The sequence below is a fragment of the Eretmochelys imbricata genome, chromosome 11 (assembly GCF_965152235.1).
Source record: "Eretmochelys imbricata isolate rEreImb1 chromosome 11, rEreImb1.hap1, whole genome shotgun sequence".
NCBI classification, from domain to species: Eukaryota; Metazoa; Chordata; order Testudines; family Cheloniidae; genus Eretmochelys; species Eretmochelys imbricata.
This window is the reverse complement of record NC_135582.1, coordinates 33,465,454-33,480,049: the sequence shown is the minus strand read 5'-3', so window position 1 is coordinate 33,480,049 and position 14,596 is coordinate 33,465,454. Positions and strand designations below refer to the sequence as shown.

The window sequence follows — 14,596 nt, the reverse complement described above, 5'->3', positions numbered from 1 at the left end:
ACCTGATGGGACTTCAGCCCCATGGGAGGTACCTGCCAGGACTTGGGCTTCAGCCCTGCTTCTGCTGAAGCCCCAAGCCCCAACAGACATGCCCTGCGGGGCTGAAACCCTGAGATCCCCCGCTCCCTCGCTGGGCAGAAGCCCCTACTCCATCACCCTGCTACAAGGGAGAGGTCCCAAGCTCCCCCACCCCGGTAGGTCGAGAATGGAGGAGGGGGTGTACGGGGCTCTGCAAGTTGCACTTTAACTGTAAAAGAGCCTGGTTTGGCCACCCCTGTTACAGTGTTTATGCTCTTCATAATATAACAAGATTTTATGATCCAAATTGTATACAAAGTGCACAAAAAAAAAGCATTGAAGCATTGAAAATAGTTTCTGTTTGCTATACGTGTATATTATAATTACCATCTGAGAGCCAGATTTTGGCCACATACATATATGCATGAGTGTGACTGATTTCAGTGGAAGTTGTACGTGTGTGTCTAATATGAGGAAAGCAGTTGACTGTAAAACTTTAAACAGAACAATTGTATCTTTCGTCAGCTTACACATTAGTGTACCTTTCAAAAGAGATCCATTTAGGGAAGGGAATAGCATTATGCAAACCTAGCTTTTAGTGCAGTATGAAAAAGTTTTGAAGTTAACTGCTTTGTGCATAGCTTACAACCCTAAAAATAGTTGCTTTGCGTTAGTGGAAGCAGTATGCTCTAACTGCACCTATCGTGCTGCTATGGTTAAGAATCTCTCCGTGTTTTTGTTACAAATTTAAAGGGAGAGTTTAATTTCTATCCCATTTTGAATCATGCCTGGACAAAACTCTGGGTCAAGGCTTGAGATCAAAATGTAAATCTTTCGAAAGAGATTTGATATTTTATAAAAAATTTTCTACAGTGACTGCTTTTGAATTATAAAATTGCAAAAAAATGCTATAGGGACAGATTTTTTTCATATTTAAAATAATCCTTTGAGATTTAAATTTGAAGTCTTTTAGCAGTTGAGCATGCATGAGAGCTCAAAGCTTTATATAACATTTCAGTTGGGTATTGATGTTGTCTAAAAGTCATGTTTCTGCATTTCAAACCTAATTTTATGGTGTTAAACTGGATGTTGCAACTAAATGTTATTGTTACTGTATAATAAACCTTCTTAATATCCTGAATTGAAAGATTACAAAACACTCCCAAGAAAACACAAAAAAAATAGAAACACAATTATGATTAGCTACAAAGGTATATTTATATCTGATATAGTTCTCTGGCTCACGACAGCATGCCTTTCCCGCCGTACCCCACAATGATTCCTGAATAGTTTCACTCTTTTCGTGTCCTAAGTGTCCACCTCCAAATCTATATTAGAATTCACTTTTTTTCACCTTGTCTTCCATCCTAATCCATTGTGGCTCTTTACTCCTACCTTCCCCAGCTGTGGAGCTCTGAAGTTTTGCAGGAAAGGGGCTCTGCCCTGTGGACACGCACTACTAGTGTAAACCTTGCAATTTATGGAATTTACGTACGTAACCTTAGCTCTGTCCCTATGTCCATGCATATACATTAAAATGCTCTTTAATTACATCACATAGGAATTTCCATACAAAAAACTTTCTTGTTATAGAGTGTCATATTGTGCTGTGGTTAAGGCACAGGATTAGGATTCAGAAGTTCTGAGATCATTTCCCAGCTCAGCCACAGGCTTTCTGTAGGATTGTAAAATGGTCACTTAGGGTCAGTTTATTAAAAATTATTTAAATACCTAAAGATGCTGAGAGGTGCCTAGTGGGATTTCACCATGCCTTGGTTCCTAACTCCCGCTGAAACGTTAATAATTTGGATTTATATGAGCCCTTTACCTGAGATTCTCAAAGTATTTCAAAAACATTGAAATCACTCAGTGATTTAGTCACAGATGAATTAGTCACATAGGCACTCTTGAAAATTGCACTGGGTACCTACCTGCATCTTCAGGTGCTTAGATACTTTTAAAAATCTGGCCTGTAACCTTTGTTCTCTGTCTGTAAAATAGTGACAAAATAAAAATACTTCCTTACTATACAGGGGAGTTGTGAGGATAAATCAATCTTTGTAATGTACGCAGAGGCAACAGTGATAAAGGAGGACTTCTTCGAGTGCTTGCTCACGTATATTCCACAGTAGGTGTGTGTGCGAGCCACGTGCATCAGTGCTGTAAGTTTTTCCCTTAGCAGTACCCATAGGGGGAGTGCTGCTGTGACCCCTGGAGTGGCGCCTCTATATCGCGCTATAAGGGGAGCCGTGAGCTCCACCCCACCCTCAGTTCCTTCTTGCTGCCAGTGAAAGTGTGTCAGAACTTCTTGCTCCAGCGTTGCTGCAGCCTTTCCAGTTGATCTTAGTGGTATCTTTAGCTAGTTGTTAGTAACTCGTGGTGCACAACGGAGCCCCCTCCACCAGTTGGCACCATTCCCCTTCCAAGAAACAAAGGAAGAGCTCGACTTTGCAGCAGCGCCGAGAGAAGGGGGAGAGGCTGGTCACGTGTTGGGTAGCCCTCGGTCCTCTCCGGGCTCGAAACCTCCGACTTGTGCTGAGCGGAGTAGCCCAGCAGCACTGACACGCACCTCTCCCGCGGTCAGAATACCATCGACGCCGGAGACTCTACAGGCTGCACGAGACATTCTGAGCTTGCTGGTGCCCGGGGTGCCACCGGTGGCGGGCCCTCGGTCCTGAGGCAAACCGCCGCTGGGCACGCAACAGGAGTCCCCAGCACAGCATAGCTCTCACGCAGCAACCGGTCCACTCGCAGCTCACGTCCGCCACCCTCGACGCCAACCAGGGTTCCATCTGGGCAGGAGTCTCCGGGTCCCTCCACCCCACGCAGCAGCGGATGCAGGCACCGAGATAGGTATTGAAGGCGCTCCTCTTCACGACGCAGCTATCGTAGCCGGTCTCGGCACGACTGACGTCGACGCTCCCACACAAGCTCCCGCTCTGTCAGGCGTCGCAGACAGGGCTCCTGCCGTGTGGCACCGTAGCTTCAGGCGCAGAAGCGAGTCTCGGAACAGTACTTCCAGCGGGTACCAGTCCTTGACGTCGAGGTCCCAGTCCCGTGGAAGACGGCATTGTAGGCACTGCCGCTCCCACTGCTCTTATGGTACAGTTCGGTCGGTGGTGGCCTCGGCCTCGGCACCCAGCCGCCCCTCGCTGGGCTGTACCGCTCTGCCGGACCAGATAGCGCCACTGGGCCCGCAGCCTGGACAGTGGCAAGGAGCCCCATGGCAGGGACAATGGTGTCAATGGGCACCAGGGCCATCGATGCCCACCCAGGTGGGAACCTGCTTGGTGGCCGGGGCGTCCGAGGCCTCATTGGCCTCGTTATCTAGGCAGAGGGCAAGTCGACAGTTCATGAGTCGGCTGCGCTCCCGGATTCCGACCTGGGGGTTGATCCTCTAGCACTGGCTGAGTTGGCCTCCTCTCCTGCACCAGATGACACCATCACGGCACCGCGGTCCTCTGCTCCACAGGAATACTTCAGGGCACATCAAGACAGGTTAAAGTGGGTGGCGTTGAGCCTCCAGCTGCAGGCCGAGGAGATGGAGGGCCCGTCCAATTCCCTCTTTAATGTACTGTCCCCCTCGGTGCTGGGCTGTGTGGCTTTACCCCTTCACCAAGGAGTAGCCAACATCTCCAACGCCTTGTGGCTAACTCCTACCTCTCTGGCCCCGATTTCCAGGAAGGCTGAGAGGAAGTATTTCGTGCTGGCTAAGAACCACGAATACCTCTACTCTTACCCAGCACCTAACTCTCTGGTGATGGAATCTGTGAACCACCAGGAGCGGCAGGGCCAGCCCGCGCCCACCCCGAAGAATAAAGACGCCAAGAGACTAGACTCTTTTGGTAGAAAACTTTACTCCTCTTCGAGTTTCCAGCTCAGGGTGGCCAACCATCAGGCCTTACTGAGCCGATTATGATTTTAATTTATGGGAGTCCCTGCCAAATTTCAAGCCACTCCTCCCAGAGTGGGATAGGAAGGACTTTAAGGCATTGGTGGAAGAGGGGGCGATGGCAGCCAAAGCTGCCCTGCAGGCAGCGACAGACGTGGTGGATACAGCGTCTTGCTTGATGGCGTCCGCAATCTCCATGCGCAGGGCGTCATGGCTCCACCTGTCCGGCTTTCGGTGGAGGCCCAGTCCCTCATGCAGGACCTGCCCGAAAGCCCTGTTCACTGAACAGACAGATGTCAGGCTGCACGGGATGAAAGACTCTTGCACCACCCTGAAGACCTTGGGCCTATACATCCCTCCAGCTAAGGACAAGGCCAAACTGCAGATGTCGGCTCACCCTGCACAGAGCAGATATGAGCCTCCTTACAAGAGGCCGAGAGACCAAAAGCGCCGACCTCAACGACAGTCCCGCTCTGCCCCACAGCCTGGGCCCTCTAAGGGCAAGAGGCAGGGAAAGAGTCGGTTTTGACTATTTGCAGGGGGACATCAGGGTAGTTGCCATGGGAAAACCCCCTACTAATAAAGTTTGTGTTCGGCAACCGATTGTCTGCCTTCCGTGGGGAATGGTCACGAATAACCTCGGACCACTGGGTCCTCAACACCATTTCCAAGGACTACATGTTGCAGTTCAGTTCACCCCCACCCAATCACCCCCCCATCCATGGCGAGCTCAGAGGACCAGAGCACGTTCACCTCCTAGGTCAGGAGGTGGAACAATTATTATGCCTGGGGGCGGTGGAGAGAGTGCCAGTAGAATTCCAGGGCAGGGGCTTCTACTCCCGATATTTCCTGATCCCAAAGGTGAAAGGGGGTCTCAGGCCCATCCTAGATCTGCGGAATCTCAATCGGTTTATGGTCCGCTCCAAGTTCCACATGGTGTTCCTGGCTTCTATTATCCCCTCCCTGGACCCAGGGGACTGGTACGCGGGCGTATTTCCACATCCATGTTTTCGAAGGGCACAGGCACTTCCTCCGTTTCTTGGTGGGGCCCAACCACTACCAGTTCACGGTTCTCCCTTTTGGTGCCCAGGGTATTCACAAAGTGTTTGACGGTTGTGGCGGCCGACCTCAGACGAGCAGGGGTCCAGATGTTCGCATATCTGGACGATTGGCTTCTCAAGGGCAACTCACAGCCTCAGGTGAGGGCCCGTATGGATCTGCTCCTGTCTACATGTGCCAATCTCGGCCTCTTGGTAAATGAGACCAAATCAGCGCTGGTCCTGGTGCAGCATATAGAATTCATAGGGGCACTGTTGGACTCCTTAAGGGCCACAGCTTTTCTCCCAGTGGGCAGTTTTGAAACCCTCAACGGTCTTATCGCCTCGGTCACGGCTTTTCCAGTGACAACAGCAAGGGCGTGCCTTCAGGTCCTGGGACACATGGTGGCATGCAGATATGTGGTCCGCCATGCCAGGCTCCAAATGAGGCCCCTCCAGCTTTGGCTAGCTTCCCACTTCTCCCAGGCGCGGGACGGCCTGGACAAGGTCCTCTTGGTACCGACCCCGGTAATTGCCTTCCTTCAATGGTGGTCCTCCTTGGGCAGTGTGCTCCAAGGGGTTCCTTTCTGGGAGATGGCCCAGTCAGTAGACCTGGTGTCTGATGCGTTGGACTTGGGCTGGGGAGCCCACATAGGGAACATGAAAACCCAAGGGATGTGGTCAACCTCGGATGTGTCCTTCCATATAAATGTCAGAGAGCTCAAGGCGATATGGTTGGCGAATGTGGCTTTCGTCACGCAGCTTCACGGCAAGGTTGTCAGAGTCCTTACGGACAACACCACCACGATGTTCTACATCAACAGAGACGATGGGGTACAGTCCTCGGCCCTCTGCCGGGAAGCCCTGAGCCTATGGGAGATCTGTATAGTCCACGACATCTCCCTGAGGGCTTTCCACCTACCGGGCACCTGCAATACACAGGCTGATTGCCTCAGCAGGGTTTTCTCCCCCCATTACGAGTGGTTGCTCCACTCGGAGATCACTCACCGGCTCTTCCGAGAGTGGGGAATTCCCTACGTGGACCTGTTCGTGACCCACCAGAACTGGCGTTGCCCCCAGTTTTGTTCCAGGGGCGGGGTTGGGAAGGGACGTGATCTCAGATGCCTTCTCCTGTCGTGGTCGGACCAGCTTTTCTATGTTTTTCCACCTTTACCCCGTACAGGCAAAGTTCTAGAAAAAGTGGAAACAGACAAGGCACTTATCATCCTTATCGCCCCAGCTTGGCCCATCAACACTGGTACGGGACCCTACTGGACCTGTTGGCAGCCCCTCCGAGGAGGTTGCCGCTTCACCCAAACCTCCTCTCCCAGAGTGGGGGCCGCCTCCTTCATCACAATCTGGTCGCTCTCCAGCTGACAGCATGGCTGCTCAGTGGCTAGACAAGGAGGAGAGGAGGTGTTCTGAGGAAGTCAGGCAGGTCCTCCTGGAAAGTAGGAAGCCGTCCACATGCTGGACGTACCTGGCAAGGTGGTCCAGATTTTCCAGGTGGGCGGGAGAGCGAAGAGTCTCCCCATCGTCCACACCGCTCTATCCGTCTTATCCTTGAGTACTTCCCGTCCCTTAGGACGCAAGGGCTGACTCCCGCCTCTGTCAGAGTATGCTTGGTGGCCGTATCGGCCTTCCACCCACTGGTGCAAGGGCACTCAGTCTTCTCCCATATTATGACCTCCCGCTTCCTGAGAGGCCTTGACCATTCATTCCCATATGCTAGATCCCCTGTACTGCAATGGGACCTAAACCTGGTGTTGTCCCACTTCATGGGGCCTCCCTTTGAACCCTTGCGCACATGTTCCTGGTCTCACCTCTCCTGGAAGGTAGCCTTCCTTGTAGCAATCACGTCAGCCCGATGTGTCTCAGAGCTCAGGGCCTTGACCTCGGAACCTCCACATATGGTCTTCCACAAGGATAAGGTCCAACTTCGCCCACACCCTTCATTCCTCTCGAAGGTGATCTATGCCTTCCATATGGAACAGGACATCTTCCTTCTCGTGCTCTGTCCCAAGCCCCATTCCTCCAATGAGGAATGCTGCCTCCACATGCTCAATGTGCACAAGGCACTGGCCTTCTACCTGGATCGGACTAAACCGTTCCGTAAATCCTCGCAACTCTTTGTTGCCTCGGCCGAGCATATGAAGGGGCAGCCTATTTCCACCCAGTGTCTTTCTCGCTGGATCACCTCGTGCATACACATGTGCTATGATCTGTCAGGGGTTCCCCCGCCACTGATCGTCAGAGCACACTCAACAAGGGCTCAGGCCTCGTCGGCTGCCTATGTAGCCCATGTCCCTATCCAGGACATCTGTAGGGCTGCCACCTGGTCTTCAGTACAAACATTCACTGCACACTATGAGATCATCTCCCAAACTAGGGATGACGTTGGGTTCGGCAGAGCAGTACCGTGTCCCGGGAACTCATGAACTCCTACCTACCTCCCACAGATATAGCTTGGAATCACCTACTGTGGAATACACATGAGCAAGCACTCGAAGAAGAAAAGACAGTTACCTGTTCCGTAACTGGTGTTCTTCGAGATGTGTTGCTCGTGTCTATTCCATATCTATCCCTCCCTCCTTCACTTCTGTCGGAGTTGTCTGGCAAGAAGGAACCAAGGGTGGGGGGAGCTCACGGCTCCCCTTATAGCGCGATATAGAGACACCACTCCAGGGGTCACAGCAGTGCTTCCCCCCCCCCACGGGTACTGCTAAGGGAAAAACTTCTGGCACCGGTGCACATGGTGCGCGTGCGCATCTACTGTGGAATGGACATGAGCAACACATCTTAAAGAACACCAGTTACGGAACAGATAACTGTCTTTTTTTGCTATGAAATTTAATATTTAGCTTCTATAGTTCTGTTGTCATTGGGAGTACAAATTTACTGCAGTTGTGAGCTCCACTGTAAATAAGTGTGAAAGTTGGTAAGATGTCACAATACCTTATAATAAATGTTGATGGGAAAAGGTATGAAAAGGAGAAAGAAATACTGGATTAACCCAAACAAAAAGGGCCCACTGATATGATCAAGCACAGTGTTAAAATCATGCTTTGGAATAACGGAAAACGTGAAACCAAGAATTAATGGAGCAAAATTGATGTATCCGATATTAGGCCTAACTGGTGGCATCTTTAAAGAAAGAGGCTTTGGGGGAAAATAAGAGATCATGTGGAGTCTACTGGCATGAGACTCACCATCCTGGCTGCCACCTCTCCTACCCCCCCCCCTCCCGGGGGGGAGCCCAGGCCATCTTCATCATAATCCTGAGAGGTGTCCTGATCAGAACAGCCCAGAAAGAGGTGGTCATGTCTTCTGGATCCCTCTGCGAGCTCCAGCTGAATCCCAGATGCAACGTGAGATGAAATGGGGTTGGACTTTAGCAGCAGCAACAGCTCCAGTTCATCTCAACTAACTTCTTCTTTCTTCCCCCAATTAGCTGGAGTTTTTAGAAGAAAAAACTATTAAAGGGAACAAACATTTTGTTAAAATTTAAATCCTTACTTAATACAGTACTTCATATTTCAAATGGTTTAACTGTTTTTTCTTCTTCTCTGTATCTTTAATAAAAGATTAAAAGGATGTTTAATGGTGTGTTTGCCATGGTACTATGCAGGCTCTATATACCAAACCCTGAACCTAGTTTAAACAGATTAATGTTGAGCAGTGAATGGGTTATGTAACGTTAATACATTTGGCCCGCATATTCAGTCTAAATTAATACATTTTTAGTACCTGTAATATTTAATTCTTTTATAACATATGAAACTATCTTTGTGAAGTTAAATTGTTTTTATATATGTTAATGAGAACCTGAAATCAAATTTTTTTTTTTTAACATCTAATGTCCCAGTGGAGGGTGGTGATATAGTCCTGTGAGAAATATAAAACAGAGGGTATATGTAATTTGAATCAGTGCATGCATTTAGAGTGCTTGAGATTATTATTCTGCATATCAGAGTACACCTAATGATCCCATGCCAAATATGGTGAAAACGGGCGTATTTAAAATACGAGTAGCTGCACAGAGTTAACATGTTCAGAGTGGCAAATATGCTGTTAATGCTGCAGGTAGTCCGTATTTCATTCTGACAAGCTCTGTCTTTGTTTTGCAGCCGTCCATTGTACCATCCCACCCAATGGCTCCTCCTAGCCCCAGCACCACCAGCAGTAATAACAACAGCAGTAGCAGCAGCAACTCAGGCTGGGATCAATTAAGTAAAACAAACCTTTACATCCGAGGACTGCCTCCAAACACCACTGACCAGGACCTGGTAAAACTATGCCAACCGTAAGTACTACTCTTAAAATTCAGTCTTTTAAAACTTACAGGACGTTTGTGATGCGAGTGCTAATGTCATGAGGGGAGAAGAAATCTAGCCCCATGTTTAGTATTCTTGAGTCTGTGATGTGATGAGAACTGTCAACTTTTGAAATCAGTAGGCGCTGAGCATGTGTGGCACCTTCAGGAGCAGAGAACAGACTAAATATATAGTAAATAAGTGTATCCCAGGTTCCTGATTTTAAAAAAACATGGACACCCATTCTCCTGACTACTTGTTTATCTGCTGTAATCACAAAAGATTAAAAACATTTGAAAATTATCAAACAGTTGTGTAGCTTGTTTTTAAAAGCATATGATTAAGATCTTCTCAGTTAGCAACTGATGTAGCTGCACCAAGACAAATAATAAAGCTGAACCAGTGTAAACTTGCACCTGGGCAGCTTTCACCAGTTTCAAACTAAGATTGGCACTAGTGCTGTATGATTGCAGTAGGGGTTTGCGTATAGTGCAGCTACATCAGGGCTAAAAAACGCAGTATAGACATAGCTTAGAGAAACTTTTTCAGACAACACTGTTTAGCAAAGTTCATATCAACGGGATGTTGTATAAATCCATGCATTTTGGGTATTTCTGAATATGGAGTGGGTATATAATTATATTATTTACACTTTTTTTTTTTTAAATCACATTTCTTCTCTGGAACATATAATTTTTGACTGCTATATTGACTTTCTAAAAAATGAAAAAATTTCAAGATTCACAACACACTTGCCAGACCATTATTGAAACAAAATATTATACCTGTAAAATTTACTGATAGCCTGTAAGTTTCAGTTTCTACTTTCTATCTGGTAAACAAGGAAAGCCCCTAATTTTTCATTCCTGCAAAAGTACACTTTAATAGTTTGGGTTTATATGGAACCTCTTTGAGATTCTCAAACACTGATTAAACCTCAAATAACTTTATGCAGGCTTTTGTCCCCCATTTAACAGATTTATAAATGAGGATATCTAAAAAGTCTTGTCCATGGTCACGCCACTAGTCAGCAACACAGCCAGGAAAAGACCCCTACATCCTGGCTCCCAGTTTATTTGAACCACTAGATGACACTCTGGAAAAATAGGTGCTGGACTGTTGATTTGTACTTTAGCAAAACTTTTTTGCCGTTCTGTCCATAATTTCAGAAATTAATATAAATTAAATCTGGAGGGGTCATATTTAGGTTCGATAGAATTTGATTTATAATTTCAATGGATAATATCTGTTTGTTTTTAAGCATTTTTTTCTATTTTTATCTATTTTAAATTTTCACAGTTGCTGGAAATTATGGGCGGAGGTGTCAGATAATAATTAATGACAGTAGGCATTCAGATTCAAAAGGTTGAAGCTTTATAAACATTAAAACACAAATTGTCAACATCACATGTTACAATATGCAAAGTAAATTTCCTTAAATCAGACACTAAGTTCTCAAGCAGCATTTTTCTGACTTTGTTTATAAATTTCAGTTGTCAATTGAAAAAAATAGTGCGCGTGTATGGTGGAATCAATGTTTATTGACATTTACAGATAAAAATAAATCTTTCCAGTCTAATCATGCATATTAATTGATCTTGTCAATTTGTCTGCCAAAGCAGAATTGTTCTCTGTATTATATCTTTTGAAGTTCTCCTCTGTATTTCATTATCCCAATGATGGAGCTTCCACCATTTACTCTGAGCTGTATTCCAAAGTCTAAATGACCTCACAGTTTCCAGATTTTCAAATGATGTTCAGAAGGTGCAATTAAATACATACATGACATTTGTTCACTTTTGTTATTTTTAGAGTTCTTGCTCTCCTGTATGCAAATAGAGCCTCTATTCTAAGGATGGGTGGGTTCCCCCCTTCTTGCTCCCTCTTCTAAAAAACAGGATTCTTTGATCAATTTTGGTGCCCATATAACTGTCGATAATCTTACTGAAGTTTATTTTACAATTTTTCCTTAAAAGTAGTGTGAGTTGTGCAGGTCAGTTGATGAAGCTTTGTTTTATACTAATTAGATTGACATACGTTATGCCAGTATTCTTGTCATTTTCACTTATGAAAATGCATCCAGAATTAGTTATTCCAGAGTCTGCACCAATCCATATCTGCCTTTATGGCTGCTCGCTCTCAGAAGTTCTTCACACCCACTTGACTACATGCCTGTTTCAAGGACACCACCTGTTCTCTTCCCAAATAGTGGCTGCTCAATGCTGGTATATTTCCATGATCTCCTCCCTCTTCAAATAGCTCATCAGCTTCCTGTTACGGAAAGGTATGTTCAGCTGGATAGAGCTAAATACTTACAACTCCTATCAAAGTGCTTAGCACTTCTAAAAAATCAGGCCCAAAAATATTGAGTACCCAAAAATTGCAGCATCTAAAATAAAATATATGGCTGTTTTTGAAAATTTTGGTATCACTGGAAACATCAGGTTCACAGGTCCTCTCTTCTTACTGTTCTTTCTCTTTCTTTTCTACCACATCCATATCCCTCCTAACTTTGTTTACCTGCTCAGCAATAGTTCCTGCCAGCCACTACCAAATATTGCTACCAGTTGTCTGTTCCTTCCAGCAGTGTTTTGTTGTTGCATTTTTGCCCATTTCTCATAATTTTGTTCTCATTTTCTCAAACAGGCAGTGTCAGTTATTCCTGTATTCTTTATATCCAGTTGAGATCAAATTATATGTAAAGATAGCATAATTAAAAATCATGGGCTAACAATGCAAAAAGTGGTAGGGATGATGGGGGAGGGTATGGGGCAAAAATCTAGTAACTGTATAATAGCTTCTTCTTTCTTCTTTCTGTCTTTTTTTTTTTTTTTTTTTTATAGGCATGACATAATATGGTCAGATTTTCAAAGGACTGGTTTGTTTGAAAGACCTTATAACAGTTCCAAACCTTCACAACTGAATATTGTATCTGTAGATAGAAAACAATATTATGCCTAATTTAGAAAAATGAAATTTTTATTGCGAGAAAATTACAAACTTCTAGTTTGAGAAATGTAATGTTTATTGCAAAAATAAAACTTTCTGCTTTCAGGATAATACTCACTGTTTCAATAGTCTTGTGATTATAATGAAAGAGCTGGGCCAACTATCAGAAAAAAATTAGACTTATTACAGTGTATATCCTGAAAGATTCCCATAAATCTTACTAAAAAAGGAACAGATAATTAATTTTGTGAAAGGAGCCATTCATAAATTATGAAATACTAGAGCCTTGCACAGGAAGATGACTTCTCTAAGGTTTAACTCATTCTAGATACATGTATGGTAGAAGAGTTTTTCCTTTTTTTAAAACTTGTTTTTTAAAAATAATACAGAAGCACCCTGAGGATCCTCCAAGTTGAGACTGTTGGGTTGTTGCTTCTCTTCAGTAGCTGACTGGTAGCAGGAAGCTCTCATAACTTTAAACATTTTGTCATCTTGAGCAGACTTCTCTTATCTCTCTCGGAGCTTCCCCAGTTTGAGTGTGTGTGTGTGTTTCTGGCAATCAGAGAAAAAAAATTGTGATCTTTTTCTGGTTTTGTTCTTTGCCTCTTGAATTGGGCAAAGGTTCTGAGTTATTTGCTCAATCTGTAGTTCATTATAGAATGATCTTTGGCTATGTCTACACTGCAGAGCCTATTCTGGAATCATTATTCTGTACCTGGCTTTTGGCTCTTGCCTTTTTTGTTGGAAGACAAATGGTTCCTGAAAGCGAGCTTGAGGCCTCTCAGGATAGATGAAGCTTCTATGAGTTAATTTCTATGAGGAATTTCTCCGGTAAGAGATTCCTGTGTTAAGATATTCTCCTCTTCTATCTTAAAATTCTCCATTTCTGCTGAGGAAGCAAGTGAGATTTCCAGAAGATTTTAAAATCGAAGAATTGGAACATTTGACCAAAAATCTGAGTAGTTTATTAAAAACTGTAGGCTTTTCTGCTAACATAGCCCTTTAGCAACTGGAGTTAATGTCAGTTCTATCATATGGAAACAAGACTCTCCTAATGCAGAGGCTTACTATTAGAGGCTCACTTTTATGAATTATGGAAAGTTCCAGATGCCAAATTCTCACTTTCCGCAATTCTGTGTAAACGGTACAGGTTTCCAGGAAGTAGCTGGGGAACATGGTATTTAGTTTCCAAACTGGATTTTGCAATATCCAGCTGCTTCACTGGGGCTTTCTTGCCACTTACTGATCTTATAACTGCTAAAAACTTCTTAGATAAACAACCTTTAATATGCACTTGGTAAATGAGAAATCAAGAGAAATTCTATTTTTGTCTTGTCTAACTCCGTTTATATCAATCCAACATAAATTACTCACACTTTATTTAAATATTTTTATTAAACAGATACTGCCAGGCTGCTTTCAGGAAAAAAGGTGTTTTCATTCATTCATTCATTTATTTATTATAGAACGTAAAATTAGTAAAAATGTTGTGTTTGATTTGATTAACTGAAAACAGGTTTTGATGTATATTCAGACCTTTCCTTGAAGTGTTTACAACCAAAACATCGCATCATTGTGCGATCTCAAAAAAGCCACAAAGTGAAACTGATTGTCTGTTTTCTTTGTTCAGACTGAGTCAAATATAAAATAAACCGGGGTGAAATCCTTGACCCACTGAAGTCAGTGGCAAAGCTGCTATTGATGCTAAAGGAATCGGGATGCTACCTTAAATCCTTAAATGTTGTTTGTTCTTATAATTCAAGATGTTGTTAGAAACACCTGTAATAATTTTTACTGGACAGTTTCCAGTTATAGGATGGAATTCATTCTCTTGCAAGAAGGCTCACACAAAGTCCCCTGAGCTGTGAAACTCCAGGGATAGTCTTGAGCAAGGTGTGTGAGTGGAGAGTCCACAGTATACCTGCATGTTGCAGAAGTGGTTTCTCCTCTGGTTCACAATAAGCAGCTGTTAATAGGTGTGTGGTGAGTAGGTTAGGAAGTGGCCTAGTAGATTTACTCTTTGGCAGATTCAGGATCTAGAAACCTTTGTGGAAGGATTAAGTTGTAGTCTCATAGCCTTCCTTGATGCTACGAGCTGAATTCCATCCTCCAGTTCCTACTTAATTCCTTGTGCTATGCCCGTTTCTTCAGGCCTTGTGGAGAGAGGAGTTAATTTAGTCCATAAAATAAACAGTTGCATATAGTTTATTATGTTATATATAGATGTTTTAAGTGTCCAAATAAACTACAGTTAGAGCACGAGCTACTTGTCATGCATATTGATTTTTATTTCCCTTTCCAAAACAGCATTGTACATTATACTATAATATTGAAAAATCATATTAAATAGGGATTATTTTATAGCAAAATAACCAATCTTTAAATAT

The 14,596-nt window shown here is 44.4% G+C and overlaps 1 protein-coding gene across 6 annotated transcripts in view; it reads left to right on the top strand.

Moving 5' to 3' along the window:
• The window catches only part of RBMS1 (RNA binding motif single stranded interacting protein 1), a 209,330-nt gene that overhangs the window by 102,206 nt on the left and 92,528 nt on the right, over window positions 1-14,596 (top strand). For all 6 annotated transcript variants that reach the window (XR_013347439.1, XM_077829505.1, XM_077829504.1 and 3 more), the window contains one exon: window positions 9,075-9,250. Coding sequence is in view for 5 of the 6 variants with exons in the window: in XM_077829505.1 (XP_077685631.1) it covers window positions 9,075-9,250 (176 nt within the window). In the remaining variant the exon portion in view is untranslated. The remainder of the gene's footprint in view (window positions 1-9,074; window positions 9,251-14,596) is intronic.